Source organism: Oryctolagus cuniculus, chromosome 8 (genome assembly GCF_051225735.1).
Source record: "Oryctolagus cuniculus isolate XC-2025 breed Fujian yellow rabbit chromosome 8, ASM5122573v1, whole genome shotgun sequence".
In the NCBI taxonomy this organism is placed as follows: Eukaryota; Metazoa; Chordata; class Mammalia; order Lagomorpha; family Leporidae; genus Oryctolagus; species Oryctolagus cuniculus.
This window is the reverse complement of record NC_142874.1, coordinates 100,535,416-100,556,903: the sequence shown is the minus strand read 5'-3', so window position 1 is coordinate 100,556,903 and position 21,488 is coordinate 100,535,416. Positions and strand designations below refer to the sequence as shown.

At 40.9% G+C, this 21,488-nt stretch overlaps 1 protein-coding gene across 16 annotated transcripts in view; it reads left to right on the top strand.

The window, feature by feature from the left end:
* The first annotated feature begins 696 nt into the window (after positions 1–696).
* The window catches only part of PDLIM5 (PDZ and LIM domain 5), a 222,817-nt gene continuing 202,025 nt past the window's right edge, over positions 697–21,488 (top strand). For 10 of the 16 annotated variants that reach the window (XM_089302614.1, XM_008267586.5, XM_008267585.5 and 7 more), the window contains exons 1-2: positions 697–752; positions 3,882–4,019. In XM_089302614.1, coding sequence (XP_089158740.1) covers positions 3,924–4,019 — 96 coding nt within the window. In that variant the 5' untranslated portion in view covers positions 697–752; positions 3,882–3,923. Of the gene's footprint in view, positions 883–1,454; positions 1,742–3,881; positions 4,020–21,488 lie in introns of those variants that run through there. The other 6 variants (XM_089302615.1, XM_089302613.1, XM_089302612.1 and 3 more) reach the window with 2 other exon arrangements.

The following is a 21,488-nucleotide window of genomic DNA, read 5'->3' as shown; positions in this document are numbered from 1 at the left end:
GCAATTCGCAGTGCAAAAGAATCTACAAGTTACTTTCCGGGTATTCCAAGTTCATTATCCGCATTTGCCTAGGAATAAATTCCTCGTCAAAATCGAGGAAACTTTCAGAAGGAGGAAAGCAGGTTATGGATCTGGATATAGAAAAACAAGTTCAAGATGAAGTGGTTGCAGCATTGTCGCGCGATGTTAGATTTCAGTGCTGCAGATTAGGGCTACCGATTTTCACCTTCCCGACAAGCAGCTTTCAGGGTCTGCTCTTCTCGGAGCCTACAACTTCTCTCAGAAGAATCCAGGCGGTAGCTGCTGAACTTGCATAGATAGGGATGTAGCCAAAGTCCTCTTCTATTTTTAGCCAGAGCAACTGTTGGCCAATACAACTTTCTGGGCAGAGAAGTGCACCCTCCTGCAAAACGGACACGCAGAAGGTTAGCCCTTTGCCAGGTCCCCTTTGAAATCCCCTCACACTACTCCCACCGAAACTCGATAGCGCAATTGTTTTCCGCAGCGGCTGCAGCCAGCCCCATCACGCGCGCGCCCCGGGCACCCCCTTCGCCTTCTGGGTCAGGGCTCGGAGCCCCACCGCGCTGCCCGGCTGGGGGCGTGGCCTGGCGCGAAGGGGCGTGCCCAGGGCCGGGGGCGGGGCTGCCGCGCCGGGAGGCGGAAGTTCTCGCGGGCCGCGGGGACGGCGCACGCACCGCCAGTCACTTGTCAGCGCTCGTCTGAGGCGGAGGCAGCGCCGCGCCGGACCCGAGGTGAGTGTCCGGCGGCTGCAGATGCGCGTCTCGGCTCTGTGGCAGAGAGGAGGGGAGAAGCTGGTCTCCTCGTGGGCCGGCTCGCTGAGGAGGAGGAAGGGGCGCACCTCGGGCCGGGGCGGCTCCTCAGGTGCTTTCTGGGCGCGGAGCGGCGGAGGTGGGAGAGCGGCCAGGGCGAGAGGAGCTCCCGGGAAGAGGCAGTGCGGGGGTGGGCGTGAGGCTGTAGGGCTAGCCCTGGCAGTTCGGGTCGGCCGGGAGGAGCGCCCTGGAGGCTGGGGGGTGGTGCGGGCGGGCTCCGGGGGGCTCCTGAGCCCCGCCGCGCCGACCTTCCCCTGCCGGCTGCCGGCGTGGCTGGGCGGCCCGCCTCGGGTCTCCCCACGACCTGCGCCAACCCCTTGGGGGAAGACGTGAGTTATTTTTGTGTGTGTGTGCGCTCAGGGTCCTGAGGATCCTTCATCCCCACCCCCCACCCCCAGTATTTACAGTTGTGTAACCTGTTCAGGGAAAACTTGTGCGCCCAGACATAAAGCTCGTTAAAAAAAAAAAAAAAAACAACTTGCCTAATTGTTGGGGCTTTTGCAAGGCGGTGCGTTTGACAATAAGTGGAAAAAGGAAGGGCGTATGGACTGGGCAGAACTTGGAAAGAAAATCCGTAGCCTGCGCTGGGCAGGGCAGGTCTAGGGTGTGATCGCCGGCTCCTATCCCAGGTCCGCCTCCCTGACCGCGAGGACGTCTGAACCCGCCTGCCACGGAAGCAGCGCGCCCGGGAGCCTTATTTGGCCAACAGGGCGAGGCGCGAACCTCGGCTGGAAACTGTCTCGTCGGCTACTTTTCGTCCTACGCCTGTGGCTTCTGTAGCTCTGCTCCATTATCCCTCTATTGGAGGGCAGGGGCCGGGGGAGGGAACCTCAAGATATTTCTTCCTAATTTCAGGCTCTACTTGTCACTTGGTGCAGATCATCGCAAGTTCTCCACCCTAAGAAGCTCGGGTACAAATGTGGCAATACCAAGTTTCCTAGTCCTAAAGTGAAGTTAGTGTGTAGACTTCACCCGAAAGGAATCCCCACGTTTTCTGTGTTTCAAAGCAGGTTGCTGTTTCCTGCTGACTCACTTATTTAGGAAGGATTTGGTCACTAATAGCTAGAGGGAGGAGACCCGGAAAAGACCACTACAACTATTGCCATGGCTTAGGGATCAGAAGGTCTTGAAGGCAAATGAATTGCAGGTGACGCTAGCAGGAGAGTCCAGCTTGGAGATGTCGCTGGCTACAAGTGCAAAGACTCTGGCCTCGTCCTGTGACTGTGACCTTGCAGGTCCTATAAATTCTGACAACAAGTGGGAGAGGTCAGGAAGGGAGTCCCCAAGTTAAGAGAAGTTGCATGTCGATGGCTTGATATATAAATTAAATAGATTTTCTTGTAGGGAAGAATGGGCTAGAGGAAGTTGAGCCTAAAGTTCACATACTTCCCCTGCTAGAAGTTAAAGATTAAAAAAAGGAGGGCAGGCAGCCTGCGAAAGTCAGTTGGCTTTACATGATTCTGATTTGTCACGTGTGCCAATAGCAAGATTTTCTCGACTACGCTACTAGTTTTAATGAAGATCGTCTTTTGTATTGCAGGAAAACACCACCTCCCCGCTATTAATTTTTCACCTACATGCAACAGTTTAACTTCTGGCGTGGCTTTGGGTCTTTTTAGTGCCTGTGTCTGCTACTTCAGTACTGAAGTAATGTGTTATTGCCTGCTAGTTTAATGTACTTCCACGCCATGGAAAAGCTCATTTAGTGCCTAAGTAGATACAGTGCAGATTTTTCCCTGATTTAATTTTTCTTTAAGATCCAGGCTTATTTGAAAGTTGGGTCTAATTTTCCCTTTCTGAGAAGAAGGAATCTGTTTGCTTTAAGTTTGAATAGCTGCATCTGTCACTCTGAATCTGGTGTGAAGGGATAGTAATTTTCAGTGTGTTAAAAAGTGGAAAAATATGTCAAGACAGGTAATATAAAGTGAATTTGGTTGAACAGCTCAGATTTTCCAAGGAAGTGTGTCTTAAATGGCTGCTTCCTAAAGTGTCTTTTAATAATTTTAAAATTATACACCTGTTAATATTTTTAATACTTTTAAAAGGAGAGACCTGTTATGTTTCTTAGTATTACATTAAAAAAAAAAAAAACTCCATTCCTCCCAATTTCTCCCATCCCTATAAAAACCAAAACACCCAATCAGACTTCGTTTTTTTTTTTTTAAAGTACAACCTTGAGAGTCATTAGGAGCACAAGCAAAAAAAAAAAAAAAAGGAAAAAAAGAAAGCACTGAGGTGCTGATTCTTTTTTAAATCTCAGTTCAGTTTCATGTGTAAATGTTAACCCTGTGGTCCTATGGCATTCAGTCATAGTTGTATTCAGTGAGTGCTCACCCCTCCCTGTGAGAAATGTGTATGAAACGAAAAGCCGCTTCTGCCTAAATGTCACCATACTCAAGCATTTGTCATTGCCTATTTGAGGGAGAAGTGAATATTACTTTAAGTATAGAAGATACCATGTCCCTGGAAGTGGAAATACGAGTTGTAGTTCATGATTGGAGAAAAGAGTTTTGTGCACAGGAAAGCATCTTCTGTTTTAAACGATTTAGTGTTTGGAAAGCATGAATGGGAGCCTGCTGATTTGCAGCCCTGTCCATGTGTTAGAATAGCTTAGAATTTAAGTAAGTGAAATTGAAGGACTCTTGCCAACTGCAGGCAAAAGAATGTATGAGGTAGAAGGAAAGGGAAAATCACTTTGAGTTAAACCTGAAATAAAATCCTGCTTTTCTTATATACATTAATGAGGTGTTGTAAAGTGCTTTGAATTAAAGTTTGTATGCAGGAAGCTAGAATATTGGATTGTAGCAAATTGTAAAACTGGTCAAGTAAGTGTCTAGAAATATATTCTGATACAGAATTTTTAGACTATGGAAATTGACTTGAGTATAAAAACTGTTTATTAGCTTATACATTCCTTTTCTTAGGCTGAAATTGGTGAGGAACTTAATAGACTTATTAAAATAATTAAGTTGGCTTTATATTAAATACATTTAAATGTGTAGTAAGGTTTCAAATAAACATTTTTGGTAACCATTTAATTTTCTTTTACAGTTTCTTACATTTTCTGGCATTGGCCCTTCAGCCATTAGAACCATGAGCAACTACAGCGTGTCCTTGGTTGGCCCAGCTCCTTGGGGTTTCCGACTGCAAGGTGGCAAGGATTTCAACATGCCTCTGACAATCTCTAGTGTAAGCAGACTTTACAGATTTTATTACAGATGTTCATTCAGTGTGTGGCGCTCGAAACCTCAGGGCTCATTGTTGAATTCTCTGTTGACCTGTACTTTATTATGATTGCTTGTAGGATCTGACTTTGGCAAATTTAGTTATCTATAGTGAAGGAAGGGAGAGGAGATTTAGCAAGGATAAATGATTTCATTTTAGTTTACTTTTTATTTCACTCCCCCAACCCCATATTATCAGTAGGAAAATGGAAAAGCATTTAATTGAGGACAGACCCTAAAATTTTGTGTGGCCAATTCTCTGGACTTTGTACTTTCTGCATATATAACTTTAAAAGGTTGCGGTATGGAATTTTAGCTGTCCCTCTCCGATCTAAATGTTGTTTATTAAAAACTTTTGAGTAGGCCGGCGCTGCGGCTCAATAGGCTAATCCTCCGCCTGCGGCACCAGCACACCGGTTCTAGTCCCGGTCGGGGTGCCGGATTCTGTCCCGGTTGCCCCTCTTCCAGGCCAGCTCTCTGCTGTGGCCAGGGAGTGCAGTGGAGGATGGCCCAAGTGCTTGAGCCCTGCACCCCATGGGAGACCAGGAGAAGCACCTGGTTCCTGGCTTTACATCAGCGTGGTGCGCTGGCCACAGTGCGCCAGCCACAGCGGCCATTGGAGGGTGAACCAACGGTAAAGGAAGACCTTTCTCTCTGTCTCTCTCACTGTCCACTCTGCCTGTCCAAAAAAAAAAAAAAAAAAAAAAAAGTAAAATCTGATAAAATGACTATTTTTGGTGTTATTTCCTGAAATAGCTTTCTGGTGGAGGTGCTGGTCAAACAGTAAAATGACCAGAGCTACCTGTCTTTCAGGAGGAAATAAAAGGCTTAAGTTTCCAATTACAGAGTAAGGCTATGATTAATTGAGATTTGGCATTTTACTCACTATGAATATAGTTTGAATGTATTCTTGAATATATTCTATGTAAGTATTTTAAGGGTATATTTTCATGATGAGGAGGAGGAGGACAATAATTGTAGCTTCCAATTATAGGGGCTTGACTATATGTCAAGAAATGTTTCATTTTCATCACCAATAGAAAAGAGTTACTACTGGTTGCTTACATAACTTTCTAGAGTTCTGTTTTGTCTTTTAAAACACTAGAGAGATAGACAGATGGGTAGTTTCCATCTGTTGGTTCATTCACCAAATGCCTGTAATGGTCAGATCTGAGCCAGGCCAAAGCCAGGCTCCAGGAACTCAGTCCAGGTCTTTTAAGATGATGGCAGGAGCCTAATTATCTGAACCATCGTCTTCTGCCTCTCAGGGTTCACATTAGCAGGAAACTGGAACTTGAACCTAGGCACTGTGATAAGGAATGCAACATCTCAACCAATGGCTTAATCACTAAGCCAGATAACTGCCCCCAGAGGGCTTGTTTATATGTATTCAAATAAAGCAGGATTTCTATTCTTTTACTCAGATGATAGCATACTAGATACACTGTCCGATGGCCTGCATTTTTTTTTAGAATTTACAATGGAAAATTTTCCCTAGTAATGTATAATGTGAATATAAACTTTTTCAGACAACTGTATAGTATTCTCTTATAGTTAAGTAACACTTATTTAACCAGTCCTTTGCTAAAGGGCACTAATATTGTTTCCAATGTTGCTATTACAAACAGTGCTGCCATGAGCACCATACATATGTGCACATACATATGTGTCTATACATACGTATGCTGTATATGTCGTTTTGATAGGCTGCGTTTTTTCCCCCTAATTACTATAAATATATCATCTCAGTTAATTCTGACACCAGTCTACAAAATAGTGATGTTATTCCCACTGTACAAAACTCCTGTGAGCTCACGTGGCTGGTGTGGAGGAGCTGACTTTCAAGCTGGAAGCTGTTGCCACAGTAATAATTTGCTTTATCTTAAATTTAGTTAGATTGTTTCTCTACTCAGGTGTTTAGTAGGTTATCTTTTGTTTCATTAATATATGTGTATATATAAAAGCCTCTAGAAAGTTATACAAATAGCTATATAAATACATACTGCATCTTAGTGTGCTTGCATATATGTGTGTGTGTGTCCATCTTGATTTTGCAAGATTAAAAATCAGTTTGTAGCACTATTTAAGAGCTACAAATCCCATTTTATTAATAGTTTCTTTGTTCTGGGCTGCATATTTTAAAATTTTATCTCTATCCTGATTCCAGTTAATTAGATTTTATAAGGTCTTATGTATATTCATAATCCAGCATGCAAGTTTTAGGAGCTTTCATGATTGGATGAAATTGTACATGTAAAGGGTCCATGTGAAAATGTGTCTTGTGATTTATTCTTGTTTTTTCCTTCTGCTGAAGATTTATTATGAGGATAGAAATGGTAGTTGAATATTGCTTATTTTTTGCTAGTATTTTATATTAAGCTGGAGCATTTTACAAAGTTTAAAATACTGAAGTTTTTGCTAGAAAAAAGTCTAGGAATGTATTGACATCTAAATGAAATACACATAATCATCCTTTTGTCTTTTGTTAATCAGAATGTAAGTGGAATATGCAAATTTTGTGGTAATATGCCTTTAAAAAGTTTTATGTGCTTCAGTTCCCTGGCAGACAATTTGAGATGGTAGCTCTATGTTGTGATGCTGATACAACAGAACACTGTGTACATACATTTGTGCCCTCCCCTGGCAAAGAAGAAATGCCTTCCTTGTGTAGACAGAGTGCTAATTAAAGGATTTCAAACATACTGATTAGAAGAGACTACGGGAACAAAGCTGCCGAGTTATTTCTGTTCTCTGACAAAAGTCTCTGCCATCTCCTGTGACCTTTTTGGGCCTTGTGCAGTGGGGCATGCAATCCATTCTGGACTGGAGAGGATTGGAAGGGGAGGGGGAGGAGAGAAGGGAATGTTGGCTTAACTGGGCTGTAAGGCTGTTGGCCTTTCATTGTAGTTATTTTTAACCCCTTGTGGGTTTAGTTTAAACATGCCCAGGAACATTAATGAAGATTTGTGCCTAATAACTAATTTATGTTGTGGTAAAATTATTAATGTTATAAATTTTAAGTTACTCTCATCTTAATTAGTTCTTTGATTATACTTATTCTGCCTTAATTATATAAAATTACTGGGATATTTTTCAGTGAACATCAGGTACTTTAATAGTGCCAAGAAGCAATTAAAACCTGAAAGCATGCCTTAAAACTTGTAATTTAATTCTCTTATTTTAATAATGCGTATGAAATTCTTAGTAAGGTTTGGCATACAATATACTCTCAATTGTTATCTTTTATGATGACATTATTAAATTAAAAAAAAATTTTAAGGAATGGAAACTGTCTCCCATAATTGTAGGGAACATAGCAGTAATATGTTTTTTCACTTAGGGTTTATTGGGATTGAAAAAGAAAAAAAGAGTCAGAAGTTTGTGTTTAGCTGGGAACCTGTATCTTTATATTTAGTGTTCAGAAACATTTAGTTCTTTGGTCAGATATTATTATGTTGAACTCTGAAGGACCCTTTCCATTCCTTTATAACATAGTAATTTTGGGGCACAAATTGTGTTTTGAGATAAATAAGCTAGTGGCAGGGACTGGGAGCTTTTTGTTTTGTGAGATTTTGCTTTACTGGCATATGCATATGCTGTATATGACTTTATCTTAAGCATACAAACTGTAAAATTTTAACATTTCATTCACATTTCTTCATCATCTGTGTTGTGTGAGTCTTGTATACTGTTTTGTGGGTGAATTTCTAAGATTGGCAATTTTTGCTAACTTTGAAAAAAATCCTTCAGATTACTGTAACTGTATGATCAGATGTCATTGTCTTCAATTTCTTATCCTTAAAGTGGGGTGCTGGCTACAGGAGTTTATAGGCAGAGTGTTTATGACCCTGTGTTTATGGACTTGCCCTGAAGCTGTGGAATGTGGGGATGGGTTTCATTGTAGCAGTGTGAGTTTTGTTGGTCTTTGCCAATATATTTTATAAGAAGAAATAGGAGACTTGTTGCACAATTCAGGACTGTATTTTGGCAAATTGATATGCCTCACAGTAGAATTACAAGAAGGATTATGTATTTGTGAATGATATCTTTTAAGTTTAACATCTTAAAGTTTAAATACTCTGCTCGGTGTTATTTCTCATGTGTTATTTCATTGTCAGTATTTGGATTCTGTGAAGATTGTCTCCCAATTCTCCAAAAATATACTTAGACATCTCTTAAGTAGATAAGAATGAAGTCAGACTTTTCAATACCAGAATAATGGTGACTTTGAGTCTTAAAGTTAGGGGAGGATGAATTGTTACAAGCTCAGACAAACTTTTGGTTGGATTTGAAAAGCAGAAGAAATTGACCACTTTCTGGAATGAGTTCTGTGTGGGAATATAACACAACAGAGAAAGACAAAAGTTGTGTAGCACTTTGCCCTTGAATGCATTCATTCAGTAGTGATATAAATACTTCCTAGAAGCTTTTAAAGAAGATACTAAGTGTTGGCAAGTGAAAAGTTTGGGTAGAAACGAAACATGCCCAGTCCTACTATACTAGACAGTGTCATAAGCCCTGACAACAGGACGGTATATTTGATGAGATGACAGTGATACAGATAACTTTTCCTCAGTTCTAGTGGGCGTAGACATTTTTATTGTCTTTGTAGGGGTTGGCTTCTTTCAGGAGAAATTAGTTGAACTTGAAGGATGTAATTTGAACATCTCCAAGTGAGGAGGGTATGGTGAAGACAAAGACTTTTTCTGCCATTGATTGACTGAGTAGAGCTGGGAGTGTTAGCTGAATGATTCTCCAGACGGGCCAGCTGCAAAGTTTCTCTCCTAGATGAGGACAGAAAGACTTACAGTCTTCTCAGGCTGAAAAGGGAGACCCATTCTACCTTGGATAAATGAGCCCATTGTTAATTTTAAGCTGTTGAGTGTTTTCTTTTACATTCCCGCCAAACCACCCTGTCATTATGCCAAGTTAGAAAGTTAATTTAGTTTGTATAACTACATAATGTATATTTCACATTTCACCCTCTGCTTTTGTGTGGGGTATAGAGGCCTATCTTTTCCCATCTGGAAGTTTCTATCTTTTGTGGTCACAATTATCAAGAATCTCGAGGTAATTCTGATGATATTTGGTAGTATATTATTTGTAAAGAATTGAAAATCTTATTTCAGATTAGATGTTTCAGAAAAAAGGGACTTGCACATTTTAGTCAATGTTGGTCATTTTGGAAAAATATCAGTTAAAAGGAATTTTACTGGTAGGCAGGACTTTTGCATTTTGTGGAAGAAACAGTATTGTATGAGAATAGAGGAAGGATATCACTTTATACTAAGAAGATTTTTGGGGCAGGCGTTACGTCAGGTTAAGTTAAACCATAGCTTTTAACACTCATATCCTGTATTGGAGTGCTGATTTGAGTCCTGGCTCCTCTGCTTTGGATCCAGCTTCCTGCTAATGCATCCTGGGATGTAGGAAATGATGGCTCAAGTGCTTGGGCTCCTGGCATCCTTGTAGGAGACCCATATGGAGTTCCTAGCCCTTGGCTTTGGCCTGGACCTGTCCTGGCTATCGTGGGCATTTGTGGAGCAGACCAGCAGATAGAAGATACCTTTCTGTCTCTCTCTGCTTTTCAAGTAGATGAAAATAATTAAAAATTAAACATTTATCTTTTTGAAAAGAAGATTTTTATACAATCTATTTACCTATCCATGAAGTTAGGTATAGTATCTGCTTACTTAAACTGAGAATATTGAAGCCCATGGATTTGTTTTCTTCTATTTTCGAGAATTTTGAGGCAAAGAGTTTCTCTTTATCCTGGTTGTTGGTCAGGCAAAATGTGAATGTACAGTAAATCAAGTGACTTTATGAGAGCCTGTTTGCTATAGTTCTTACCTGAATTCACAAATACCACAGGACTGGTTATGCTGTTTGCCCCACTTACAACTACATGGAGAAGATACCTGATATGATTTAGTTAATCTAGACAGAAGGTGGGGAACAATTTGGAAATTCATAACATCACTTGTGGGCCATACAATACTATCAACTTAAAAATTAGTCTGCTATAGATTTATTGAATGTTAAGTCCCACCTGTGAATACCTTGGCAGGGCCAGATGAAATGATTTTGCAGGCCTTCTTTGACTGGCAGGCCAGATATTCTCCACCCTGGTCTAGAAGGAAATATTTTCCATGGACAAAAAAGGGGTATTCTTTTGTTGTCCCACAAGGGATAATTATGTTTCAGTTTTAGCAGATGAGAAGCTAGGTTTCTGAGATGGAAAACTATTAAATATATAACAGAAAAGTTGACAAAATTAGATATTACCTTGTGAAATAGCAATTTGTGAATGCATTTGCAAGTAAAGGACATATGGGAGTGAAAAGAGAAAACTTCAGTTTGAATAACTAGAGAGCAGTGAGCATGGTGTCTACTTGTTTCTTTAGAGCTACTGTATAGCCTGTTGTGAAAGCAAGTTTGGGTCCCCTGCATCAACATGGGCTAAGTGTCTGCCTGCGGTGCAGGCATCCCATGTGGGTGCCAGTTTGTATCCCAGCTGCTCCTCATCCAATCCTCTCTCTCTCTCTGCCTCTGCTTCTGCCTCCATGTAACTCTGCCTTTCAAATAAATAAATAAATCTTAAAAAAAAAAAAAAGAAAGCAGGGCCAGTGCCGCGGCTCACTAGGCTAATCCTCCGCCTAGCGGCGCCAGCACACCGGGTTCTAGTCCCGGTCGGGGCGCCGGATTCTGTCCCGGTTGCCCCTCTTCCAGGCCAGCTCTCTGCTGTGGCCCGGGAGTGCAGTGGAGGATGGCCCAGGTGCTTGGGCCCTGCACCCCATGGGAGACCAGGAAAAGCACCTGGCTCCTGGCTCCTGCCATCGGATCAGCGCGGTGCTCTGGCTGCAGCGCGCTGGCCGCGGCAGCCATTGGAGGGTGAACCAACGGCAAAGGAAGACCTTTCTCTCTGTCTCTCTCTTTCTCACTGTCCACTCTGCCTGTCAAAAAAAAAAAAAAAAAGAAAAAGAAAAAAAGAAAGCAAGTTTGGGGATTTTTTTGTTTTTTTTTTAAATCGACAGAAAAAAGCCCACTTTTTAGGCACTTTATTAAGATTATTTTTTTGGGTAATAATCTTATGAATGTATAAAATATGATATTGAATAAATGTTTCAAATTAGGTTTGGAAGAATTTTTTGTAATATTGTTAAAACTGATTAATTTTTTTAAAGAATTATTTTATTTATTTGAAAGAGTTACAGGGAGAGGTAGAGTGAGAGAGAGAGAGAGAGAGAGAGAGGTCTTCCATTCTGCTGGTTCACTCCCCAAATGACCACAATGGCTAAAGCTGAGCTGATTTGAAGCCAGGAGCCAGGAGCTTCCTCTTGGTCTTCCATGCAGGTGCAGAGGCCCAAGGACTCGGGCCATCTTCCACTGCTTTCCCAGGGCACAACAGAGGGCTGCATGGGAAGTGGAGCAGAGGGATTCGAACCTGTGCCCATATGGGATGCTGGCGCTTCAGGCTGGGGCTTTAACTCGCTGCACCACAGCACCAGTCCCAAAACTGATTAATCATAATTTTACTTCCCTATCTTCCCTCACCTTCTTTCTTCCTTGTTGCATCAGTGGAGTTATTCGTCCTGCTTTGAGTACTCAAGTTTCTTGTGTACCCAATGTCACTCATTTTTTAAAAGGATTCATTTATTTGAAAAGGAGAGAGAGAGAAAGAATGAAAGAGATCTCTTCCATTTGCTGGTTCACTCCCCACGTGACTACAACAGCTGGAGGTAGGCCAGGCTTAAGCGACTCCATCTGGGTCTCCCATATGGATGGCAAGGAACTGAGTACTTGGTCCACTGTCTGGTGCTTTCTCAGGCATAATGGTAAGAAGCTGGATTAGAAGCAGAGCAGCTGGGACTCCAGACAGCACTCTGATAAGAGATGTTGTTATAAGCAGTAGCTTAACCTGCTGTGCCACAGTACCAGCCCCTCACCAATTTTTTTTTTTGTGACAATTACTAGGACAAAGTTCATCAACCTGTTGACATGCATTACTCTTGGTAGGGCCAAATAGTTGTAGTAAACGTCCCTGATAGTCCTAAATGGAGGAGACTAAAATGAACTGGGAAGGGTAATAGAGGGAATTAAAAAAGAAAAAGATGAGAAAAGAGAGTTTTTTTTTTTTTTTTTTTTTTTTTTTTTTTTTTTTTTTTTTTAGGATTTATAAATTTTGGGAAGTCAGAGTTACAAAGAAAGAGGGCCGGTGTAGGGGGGAGACAGATCAGTCAATTGATCTTCCATCTGCTGGTTTACTCCCCAGATGGCCACAATGGCCAGTGCTGAGACAGGCTGAAGTCAGGAGCCAAGAGCTTCATTGGGATCTCCTACATGGGTGGTGGAGTCCCAAACACTTTGGCAATTTTCCACTGCTTTTCCCAGGCCATTAGCAGAGAGCTGGATCAGAAGTGGAGCAGCCAGGACCTGAACCAGTGCCCATATGGGATTCTGGTGTCACAAGCAGCAACTTTACCCATTGTGCCACAATGCTGGCCCCAGAGAGAAACAATTTTTTTTTTTTTTAATTTATTTGAAAGGCAGAGTTACAGAGAGGCTAAAGGAGAGAGAGCGAGCGAGTTAGCGAGCTCCATCTGCCATTTCACTTCCCAAATGGCCAAAATGGCTGGGGCTGGGATGATTCAAAGCCAGGAGCCAGGAGTTTATTCTGGGTCTCCCAGGCAGGTGCAGGGTCCCAAGGACTTTGGTCATTTTCTGCTGCCTTCCCAGGCCACACCAGAGAGCTGGATTGGAAGAGGAGCAGCTAGGACATGAATTGGCTCCCATATGGGAATGCCTGTGCAGCAGGTGGTGGCTTTACCAGCTATACCACAGTGCTGGCCCTGAACATTTTTTAAAGGCCACAGTGGAGACAGTTATTTGCTGAGTCAGATTTAGAAATCTTCCTTTAACTTTTCCAACCCTCCCCCCGCTTTAAGGTATTTTATGTTTTTCTTTAGGTAAGATGTTCATATGTCTTAAATCCAAAAGATAGAATAGGGTGTAGAAGGGAAAGTCTCTTGTTGTCATGCAGGTCATTTCCTCTTCCTGAAAACAAACCAGTGTTGGTTTCTTATGTAGACATCCAGAGATAATCTGTAGAGATACATGTAAATAGATATATACTTTCCTCACCCTGCTATGCAATACAAACACAATAATTGTCATTAGGTGATGGAAACATAATTGCATTGTTAGCCAATTTTGCCCTGTGTGAACACGAGAGAATTCTTACACAACCTTCATATATGTATTGGTCAATCACCGTGTGTGGCATCTTGATGCAATCAAGCAGTGGGGTAAACATGAGATGTATGAGGATGCTGGTGGTTATCATATGGAATACTGTTGTACAGTAAGCTTTCTTTTGTAAGTATAAGGAATGCACATGAAAATAATGATAAAACATAGAGTATAGTGAATATATACACCAGTAGCATAATACTTAGTTGACATTATCAAGTACTCTGAATTGTATGTAAGTGTATATATTCTTTTTATTTGAGAGGCTGTGGGGTGAGAGAAAGAGAAAGAGAAAGAGCAGTAGCTTTTGTTGCTTGTTTGAACCTAAGATTCCTACAGTAGCCTGGCTGGGTTGAGGCCAAAACCAGGAGCCTAAGTGCAGTCTAGGTCTCTCACATGGGAGGCAGGAACCCAATTCCTTGAGCCATCACTCAGTAATGCAGCCAGTGTCTGCATTGGAAGGAAGCTGGAGTCAGGAGCCAGAGTTGGAAGTTGAAAACAGGTAATCCGACTGGGATGCAGGTGTCTTACGTGCAAGTCTAAAGGTCTGCTCCGTGTGCTGTGCTTTTATACTACTGGTAGTGCAGTGGGTTTGTGAAAAGTATGTTGAGGGAGCCGGCGCTGTGGCGCAGCAGGTTAATGCCCTGGCCTGAAGTGCTGGCATCCCATAGGGGCTTATGGGTGCCGGTTCAAGTCCCGGATGCTCCTCTTGCGATCCAGCTCTCTGCTTTGGCCTGGGAAAGCAGTGGAAGATGTCCCAAGTCTTTGGTCCCCTTCACCCATGTGGGAGACCCAGAAGAAATTCCTGGCTCCAGGTTTCGGATGGGAGCAGCTCCAGCCAATTGGGCCAATTGGGGAGTGAATCAGCGGATGGTAGACTTCTCTCTTCCTCCCTCCCTCCCTCCCTCTCTCTCTCTGTATGTGTAACTCTGACTTTCAAATAAATCAATAAATCTTTAAGAAAAAAAGTATGTTGAGTTACTGCATTACCATGGCTACAATGTCACTAGATGACAGGAATTTTCCAGCTTTGTTATAATCTTATGGGACCTGTGTCAGATATGTGGTCCATCATTGACCAAAAACAGTATTATGGAATATAAAAACTGTAGCATCCTTAAAAATAATACTGTTAGGCGTTTTGCTTTTTTCACTTAACACAGTTTCAGTAAGTATATATTCACTCTAATTTTATAGCTAGATTGTGTTTGGATTTGTCATTATTTAACAGTTCCTAACAATGAACAGTTGAGTTCTTTCTAGTCTTTTCCTTTTATTGACACAGTAGTGTGATCTTTGCACATATGTATGAATATATTTGTCAGATAAATTCCTAGAAATGGAATTGCTCAGTCAAAAAGTTGAATGCATTTGTGATTTTCATCAATATTGCCAAATAGAGACACTCCTACCCGCAATATGAGAGTGTCTGTTTTCTTATACCTGTCCTGGCATGAGTTTCAACTGACTTTGATCTTCTCCAATCAGATGGGCCAACTTCCACCTGTCTCCTTCTTCCAGCGCTTAATCACAAATATTCTACCAAGGATTCAGTGTGTTTTAAAGTAAGATAAAAATGTGCTGTCCTTCTTTAAATGATACCATTAATTTCTTAGAAGTGCTATTTTTGAATTCTTTCATCCAGAGCTTTTATTAATATCTATCTCTATCATTTGTTTCCTGTTTCTAAATTAATTTCCTTTCTGTGTTAACATATTACTCTGAATAATGTGGCAAAGGATTTGTGTGTGTATGTGTGTTTAGCAAGTTTTGGCATACAGCCCTGTCATAGACTTTTTGAAAGATTAAGCAAATCACATTTAATAAATTCAGAGTTGTTACCTTTGGATTTTTTCCAGTAGCCTGATACATTGTATGGTTTCAGATCCCACTGTTCTCTAGTTATATGATGTGACAAGAAAACTCTCCGTTATGTGGTATTCGGTATGGTATGAGTCCTGGGACAGTGAATTCACATTTATGAGACTTACTGTGTTTTTACTATCAGTATTTATTAGTAACTGAATTCACAGAGGGTTCTGTGGTTTTCCACAGAGTAGTGTCAGACGTCAGATGCTGTGAAAGTGTACTAATGTGTGGCACTAGATGTTTATTCATTTAAGCTTGTTGTAAGCAGTAGAGGGTACAAAGTTCTTCAAAAAGTTTGTGGAGATAAGGATTAAAAGATGTTTGTTGGGGTTGGCGCTGTAGCTTAGAAGGTTAAGATGCCACCTGCAGTGCCGGCATTCCCCAGTTTGAGTCATGGCTGCTCCACTTCCCATCCAGCTTCCTGATAATGTTCCTGGGAAAGCAGTGGAAGGTGGCCCCAGTGCTTGGGCCCCTGCTACCCACATGGGAGATCCAGATGAAGCTCTGGCTCCTGGCTTCAGCCTAGTCCTACCCTGGCTGTTGCGGCCATTTGGGGAGTGAACCAGTGGATGGAAAAACCTCTCACTCTCTCTGCTTCTCCTTCTCTGTAACTCTTGCCTTTCAAATAAATAAGTAATTCTTTTGTTTGCTTTAAAGAAGTTTATTTTGGTGCAAAAATTTGAAATTTGTGAATAGGTTTTTCATAATATACATTTTCCACTAACTTTTTGAATATACTGTATATAGATTCCATTTCAAAAATTTTTGCACAAAAATAAACTTTTTCATATGGTTTTCCATGAACTTTTTGAACTTCCCCATATATATTAGTAACCATAGTGACAAAAAATTATTCCAGGGATGTTTGCATTTTTATTCGGTAAAAGATGGGGAAAGGAGAAGTTTCCCTTTAGTATGATGAGAACAGTTTTGAAGTAGGTAAGATTTTAGACCATTTGTTTCTTGAATTTTGTGAATTTGTTAAAACATTTTTTCCCAAGATTCAAAAATTGATTTTACCATGGCCACCGTACTTTGTGATAATTATCCTGTGTGAATTTTGATTTAACAAAAGCAGAAGTAGTTATTTGAATGATAATAATGGTTGAGTACCGTGTACCATTGATGGAATCAGGGATATAAGTGTTAGTTTCACTGATGATAGAATTAATAGACTGGCATTATATGAATGATTTCTAAGATGATAGAATTAATAGACTGGCATTATTTGAATGATTTCTAAGATATTAACCCTAAAGGGTATTCACATTTAAAAATTGGCCAGAGGAGATTGTAGATGTGTTCCAAAAATATTCTTTTGGAAAACAGATGTCCTTTAGAAAATGAATGTTTTGGGGGCCAGTGCCATGGCACAGTAGGTTAATCCTCTGCCTGTGGCACCAGCATTCCATATGGGCGCTGGTTCTAGTCCCGGTTGGCTCCTCTTCCAATCCAGCTCTCTGCTGTGACCTGGGAGGGCAGTGGAGGATGGCCTAAGTTCTTGGGCCCCTGCACCCATATGGGAGACCGAGAAGAAGCACCTGGCTCCTGGCTTCAGATCTGTGCAGCTCTGGCCATTGTGGCCATCTGTGGAGTGAACCAGCGGACGGAAGACCTTTCTCTCTGTCTGTCCCTCTCACTGTCTGTAACTCACTTAAATAAATAAATAAAAATCTTTAAAAAATAAAATGAATGTTTTATCCCTTAACTAGCACACATTGGAGATATCCTGGAGAAAAGATTCTGTTAAAAATACAAGAAGCCTTATATATGTACTTTTCATGTATTTTGTCTATTCCCTTAAAGTATCTCAGTGCTACTAACTTCCAAATATCCTACATGGTTTTTTTGGTCTTTTTTATAGTAGGCATCTGTGCTTTCTTTGTAAATACTTCTGTCCATTCTGGAAGATTCTAGTTACTTGTACTCTGATGTTTTAGCAGACAAGGGTGTTTCCAAAATTCATGAATAGTTCATCCAGTTTTAGACTGGTTTCTCTTCCTCAGGCTGGCACTTTGCCCAGTCAAGAATTATAACATCTTACATTTAATACATTATTGCCCTATTTTAAGAACTGTAAGTTTCTCATTAAGTTTAAGTCTTTCGCCTGGCATCCAGGCTTTATATACACGTTCTACAGTACAGAGTTGTACTGTGAATTAGCCAGATTTTTTTTTCTGTATATTTGACTTGTGATTCAGTCTTTGTTCTTTTGTGTCCTGTACAACAAGCATACATGTCTGCACATTACAGCATTTCAGTTGGGTGAATGAGTTACATTTCCCTTTGAATCTTAGAGGTATTGTGTAGGAAGCCACTTCTTGAAATATTTTTCTCATGATAGTTTCCCTGTCTTCATACTCCTTAGCATTTATTTGTCTTTAAAAGTATTTCAGTTTTCAAATATCTCCCAAATTATGTCTGACAACTCAGATGGTAAGACCAGTGTAAAAGTAAAGAAACTGATTTTTGTGTGACTGCATAGTAAGGAGTTTAGAAGCTGCTCAAAATGGAACTTGTACTATTTTCTCTGTCTACTCTTACATTGCTTGAAATTTATACAATATCTATGTCTTTTGTTTGAAAAGAGGAGGAAAACCAAGCCTAGCCTGTGCTTTGTAAATGTGCAAACTCAGGCTTGTCTGTACACTTTGGGAGGTTAAGAGAACCTGAGGGTCAGGGCTGTTGATATGCTGCTTACAAGATTATTCATGGTGGGGGGCGGCACTGTGGCATAGCGGGTAAAGCCACCGTCTGCAGTGCCAGCATCCCATATGGGCGCCAGTTCATGTCCTGGCTGCTCTACTTCTGATCCAGCTCTCTCTTGTGGCCTGAGAAATCAGTAGAGGACAGCCCATAGTCCTTGGGCCCCTGCACCCGCATGAGAGACCCGGAAGAGGTTCCTGGCTCCTGGCTTCAGGTCGGCACAGCTCCAGCCATTGGCGGCCAACTGGGGAGTGAACCAACGGACGATGGAAGACCTCTCTCTCTCTCCCTCTCCTTCTCTTTCTGTGTAACTCTGACTTTCAAATAAATAAATAAATAAAGCTTTAAAAAATTATTCATGGGAATAAATTCAGGAAAGAGGTAACTGTGGCATATTCAAGCTTATTTCTTGGGGATTTTATTATGATTTTTTATCTTCTAGGAGAGGTGAGTAAATTCTCAGTATAACAGAGTACTTTCTCTTGGTATGGTTTTCTGGTGCAGCCCTTCTTTTGAATGACTCGTATCTAAGCCAGAGGATGTGTTAGTTAATACATATTTATTGATCTCTTACTGTTTGTTAGGCCTTGGATATAGAGGGTGGCTTTCCATTTTCTGACGTAAGAACACAAGAAATATGGTGCAGAATATAGGAAGGAGCTTGGAATTAGGAGAGGGCATATAATCAGATATAGGAAAGGAAAAGCATGTGTTAGCCATGCAGCCTAAGTCAAAGTAATAGGGAGCCTCTGAACTAGGATTTATAGAATGTGTGGAGAAGCCACAGAGCAGAGTATCAGTAGAGATGGAAGTTGCTATTCCTACACTTGGTGATTGAGTCAGTTACTCAGTATCTTTATTGAGCAGCTATTCTGTTGGATACTCTTCTGTTATCTGGGTACTGAAGATAAGTAAGTGATATAATTTAACAAGGTGATGTGCTAGGGAGTACTGGGGATGGAAAACTGGGGTAAAGGTTTTACTTTAGATTGGGCAGTAAAGATGAGCCCCTCTGACTGAGGAGGCAACTTTGTCTGAAGAACCAGTCACAGAAACAGCTGGGGAACCACACTAAGGGCACAGTAGGTTGCAAATGTAATGACCTTGGGACAGGAAGGAGCTTAATGTGTTCAAGAAATAGAAAGGAGGCTTGTGTGCAGGAGTGCAGTGAGCAAGGGGGACTGTGGAGTAAGGTGAGGAAGGGGGAGATATGTGTTGTGCCAGGATGATAGATGAGAGATCATGCTAGAGAGAAGGATAACATCAAGGCAATGTTAGCACAGCTCCTAGGACTCTGAGACGGATTCTGATTCCTCTGGGTTAGAGTGGGTTACTACAATTGTGATTTTACCATATGCACAGGCTGATGTGCTTTGTAAATTGCCTTTGATGGGAATTCCAGGGGAAGAATGCCAAAATTTTTTGTGTGAAGAAATAACTTTGTAGCCTTCTAAGGTGTCTTTAAGAAGGTAAAGCACTCATTTTAATATGTCAGTTTTAATAAGTTATTTTTAATTGTACCACATTCATGATAGCTGTTTGCATCCTGATTCATTTCTGTTTTGTAGTCTTTTGAATTTTTTAAAAAAATTACAGTAAAAATCAGATTGTTTCCCAGATGGCTTCTGTTTTCATTTCCATGTGCTGTTATGACCTTTTCTGTTTTAATGAAGAAATGTTGCATACACATTCAGAAGTTGTTTACAAATTATGCCACTAGCATATTTGTTAGAGTCTGCCTCAAAGACAAAGTGAATGTTGTGATGTTTATTCTAGGACAGATCCATTCTGCTGAAAAAGGCTTTAAAACGTGACTGTTTTAAAAAATAAGATTAGCCTATTGGTTGGTTAATACACTCAATGTGAAGAATTAGGTTTTGTGACACTTGTATGATTTCTAGCTGGGGGGTGTTTGTAAAAATTAATAAGTTTTTACATTTCTGAATTTTTAGAGAGATCATTTGATGAGGATTAACATCTAGTAAGAGAAAATGATTGATCGCTGACATTTCTGTTCATTCAGATTTTCATGTTGTAAATACATCATAATGGAAAAACTTGTCATGATATAGCTATATATGTCTGTAGTAGTCATAATTCCTATATTGTGAAGTAGTAAATGACATAATTTCATAGTTTATATTCAAAATCAGCTTTTTATCAATTCAAGAATATAAGTTTTTTCTGTGATTTTGAGGCTGTACTTTTAAAATAATGCTTTAAAAACCAACTTATGAATTACCTGTATTACATTAAATCTGATAAAAATAATATGCAATGTATAGAAAAATTAATTAGTTCCTACCCTTAGACTTTTAGATAAGGATGAATGATTAAACATCTGTGAATATTGTATTTTTAAAGCAAATATATTACACTGTGGAGTTTTTCTCATAGTAATGTTTTAGGATTTATATTTTCTCTCAGTATACTTCAGGATTAATTATGTTTTCCTTTTTTTTTTTTTTAAGATTTATTTATTTGAGAGGCAGAGCTACAGAAGGAGAGAGGGAGAGGCAGAGACAAAGGTCTTTATTCTGCTGGTTCACTCCTCAAAGGGCCTCAAATGCCAGAGCTAGCTCAGTCCAAAGCCAGGAGCCAAGAGCCTTCCCCAAGTCTTCCACACGGGTACAGGGGCCCAAGCACTTGGGCCTTCTTCCACTGCTTTCCCAGGCCACAGCAGAGAGCTGGATCGGAAGTGGAGCAGCTGAGACACAAACCAGCACCCATATGAGATGCCGGCCCTACAGACCGAGGCTGAGCCGCCTATACCACAGTGCTAGCCCCCAGGATTATGTTTTTAGTGGACTACGTTCTACGTGCTGCTGAGTGCATTACAAGTACCAGCTCTGGAGCAGAAGGCCTGCAAGTGACTCCTGGCTCTGTAGTGTATATGTGTATAGCTATATATTTATATGGCTTTGGGCAAATTATTTATTGTGCTCTAGATTCTTCCTCTGATGAGTAAGACTGAAATTGGGCTTACATCATGGGATTGTTGAGAGAATTAAATGAATTAACACATGTAAAGTTCTTAAAACTCTGCCTGACACATAGTAAATTCTCAGTTAAGTTACCTATAACAATAGAAGTTTCCTTATAATAAATGCTAGTAATATCTGTTTGGTATAGTTTTGAAATTGTTATTGAGATGATATTTCTAGATTTCTTTTTGGATAACACCATCTTCAATTCTGGTTTTCTCTCTCTCTCGTTTAAGATTATTTACACAGAGAGAAGGAGAGGTAGAGAAAGAGAGGTCTTCCATCTGCTAGTTCACTCCCCAACTGGCCGCAGTGGTCAGAGTTGCGCTGATCTGAAGCCAGGAGCTTCCTCCAGGTCTTCCCAAGCAGGTACAGGGGCCCAAGTCCTTGGCATTCACTGTGGAATGTGCTTTCCCAGGCAGAGATCTGGATTGGAAGTGTAGCAGCCAAGACTCGAACTGGTGCCCATATGGGATGCCGGCACTGCAAGTGGTGGCTTTACCTGCTACGCCACAGTGCAGGCCCCTGGTTTTCTCTTTTGAAGTTTTCGTATAGGATATTTAATAAGCTCCCTTCTCAGTACACATAGACATTTTGTAGTTTGAATTGAATTACTTTATGAAGTT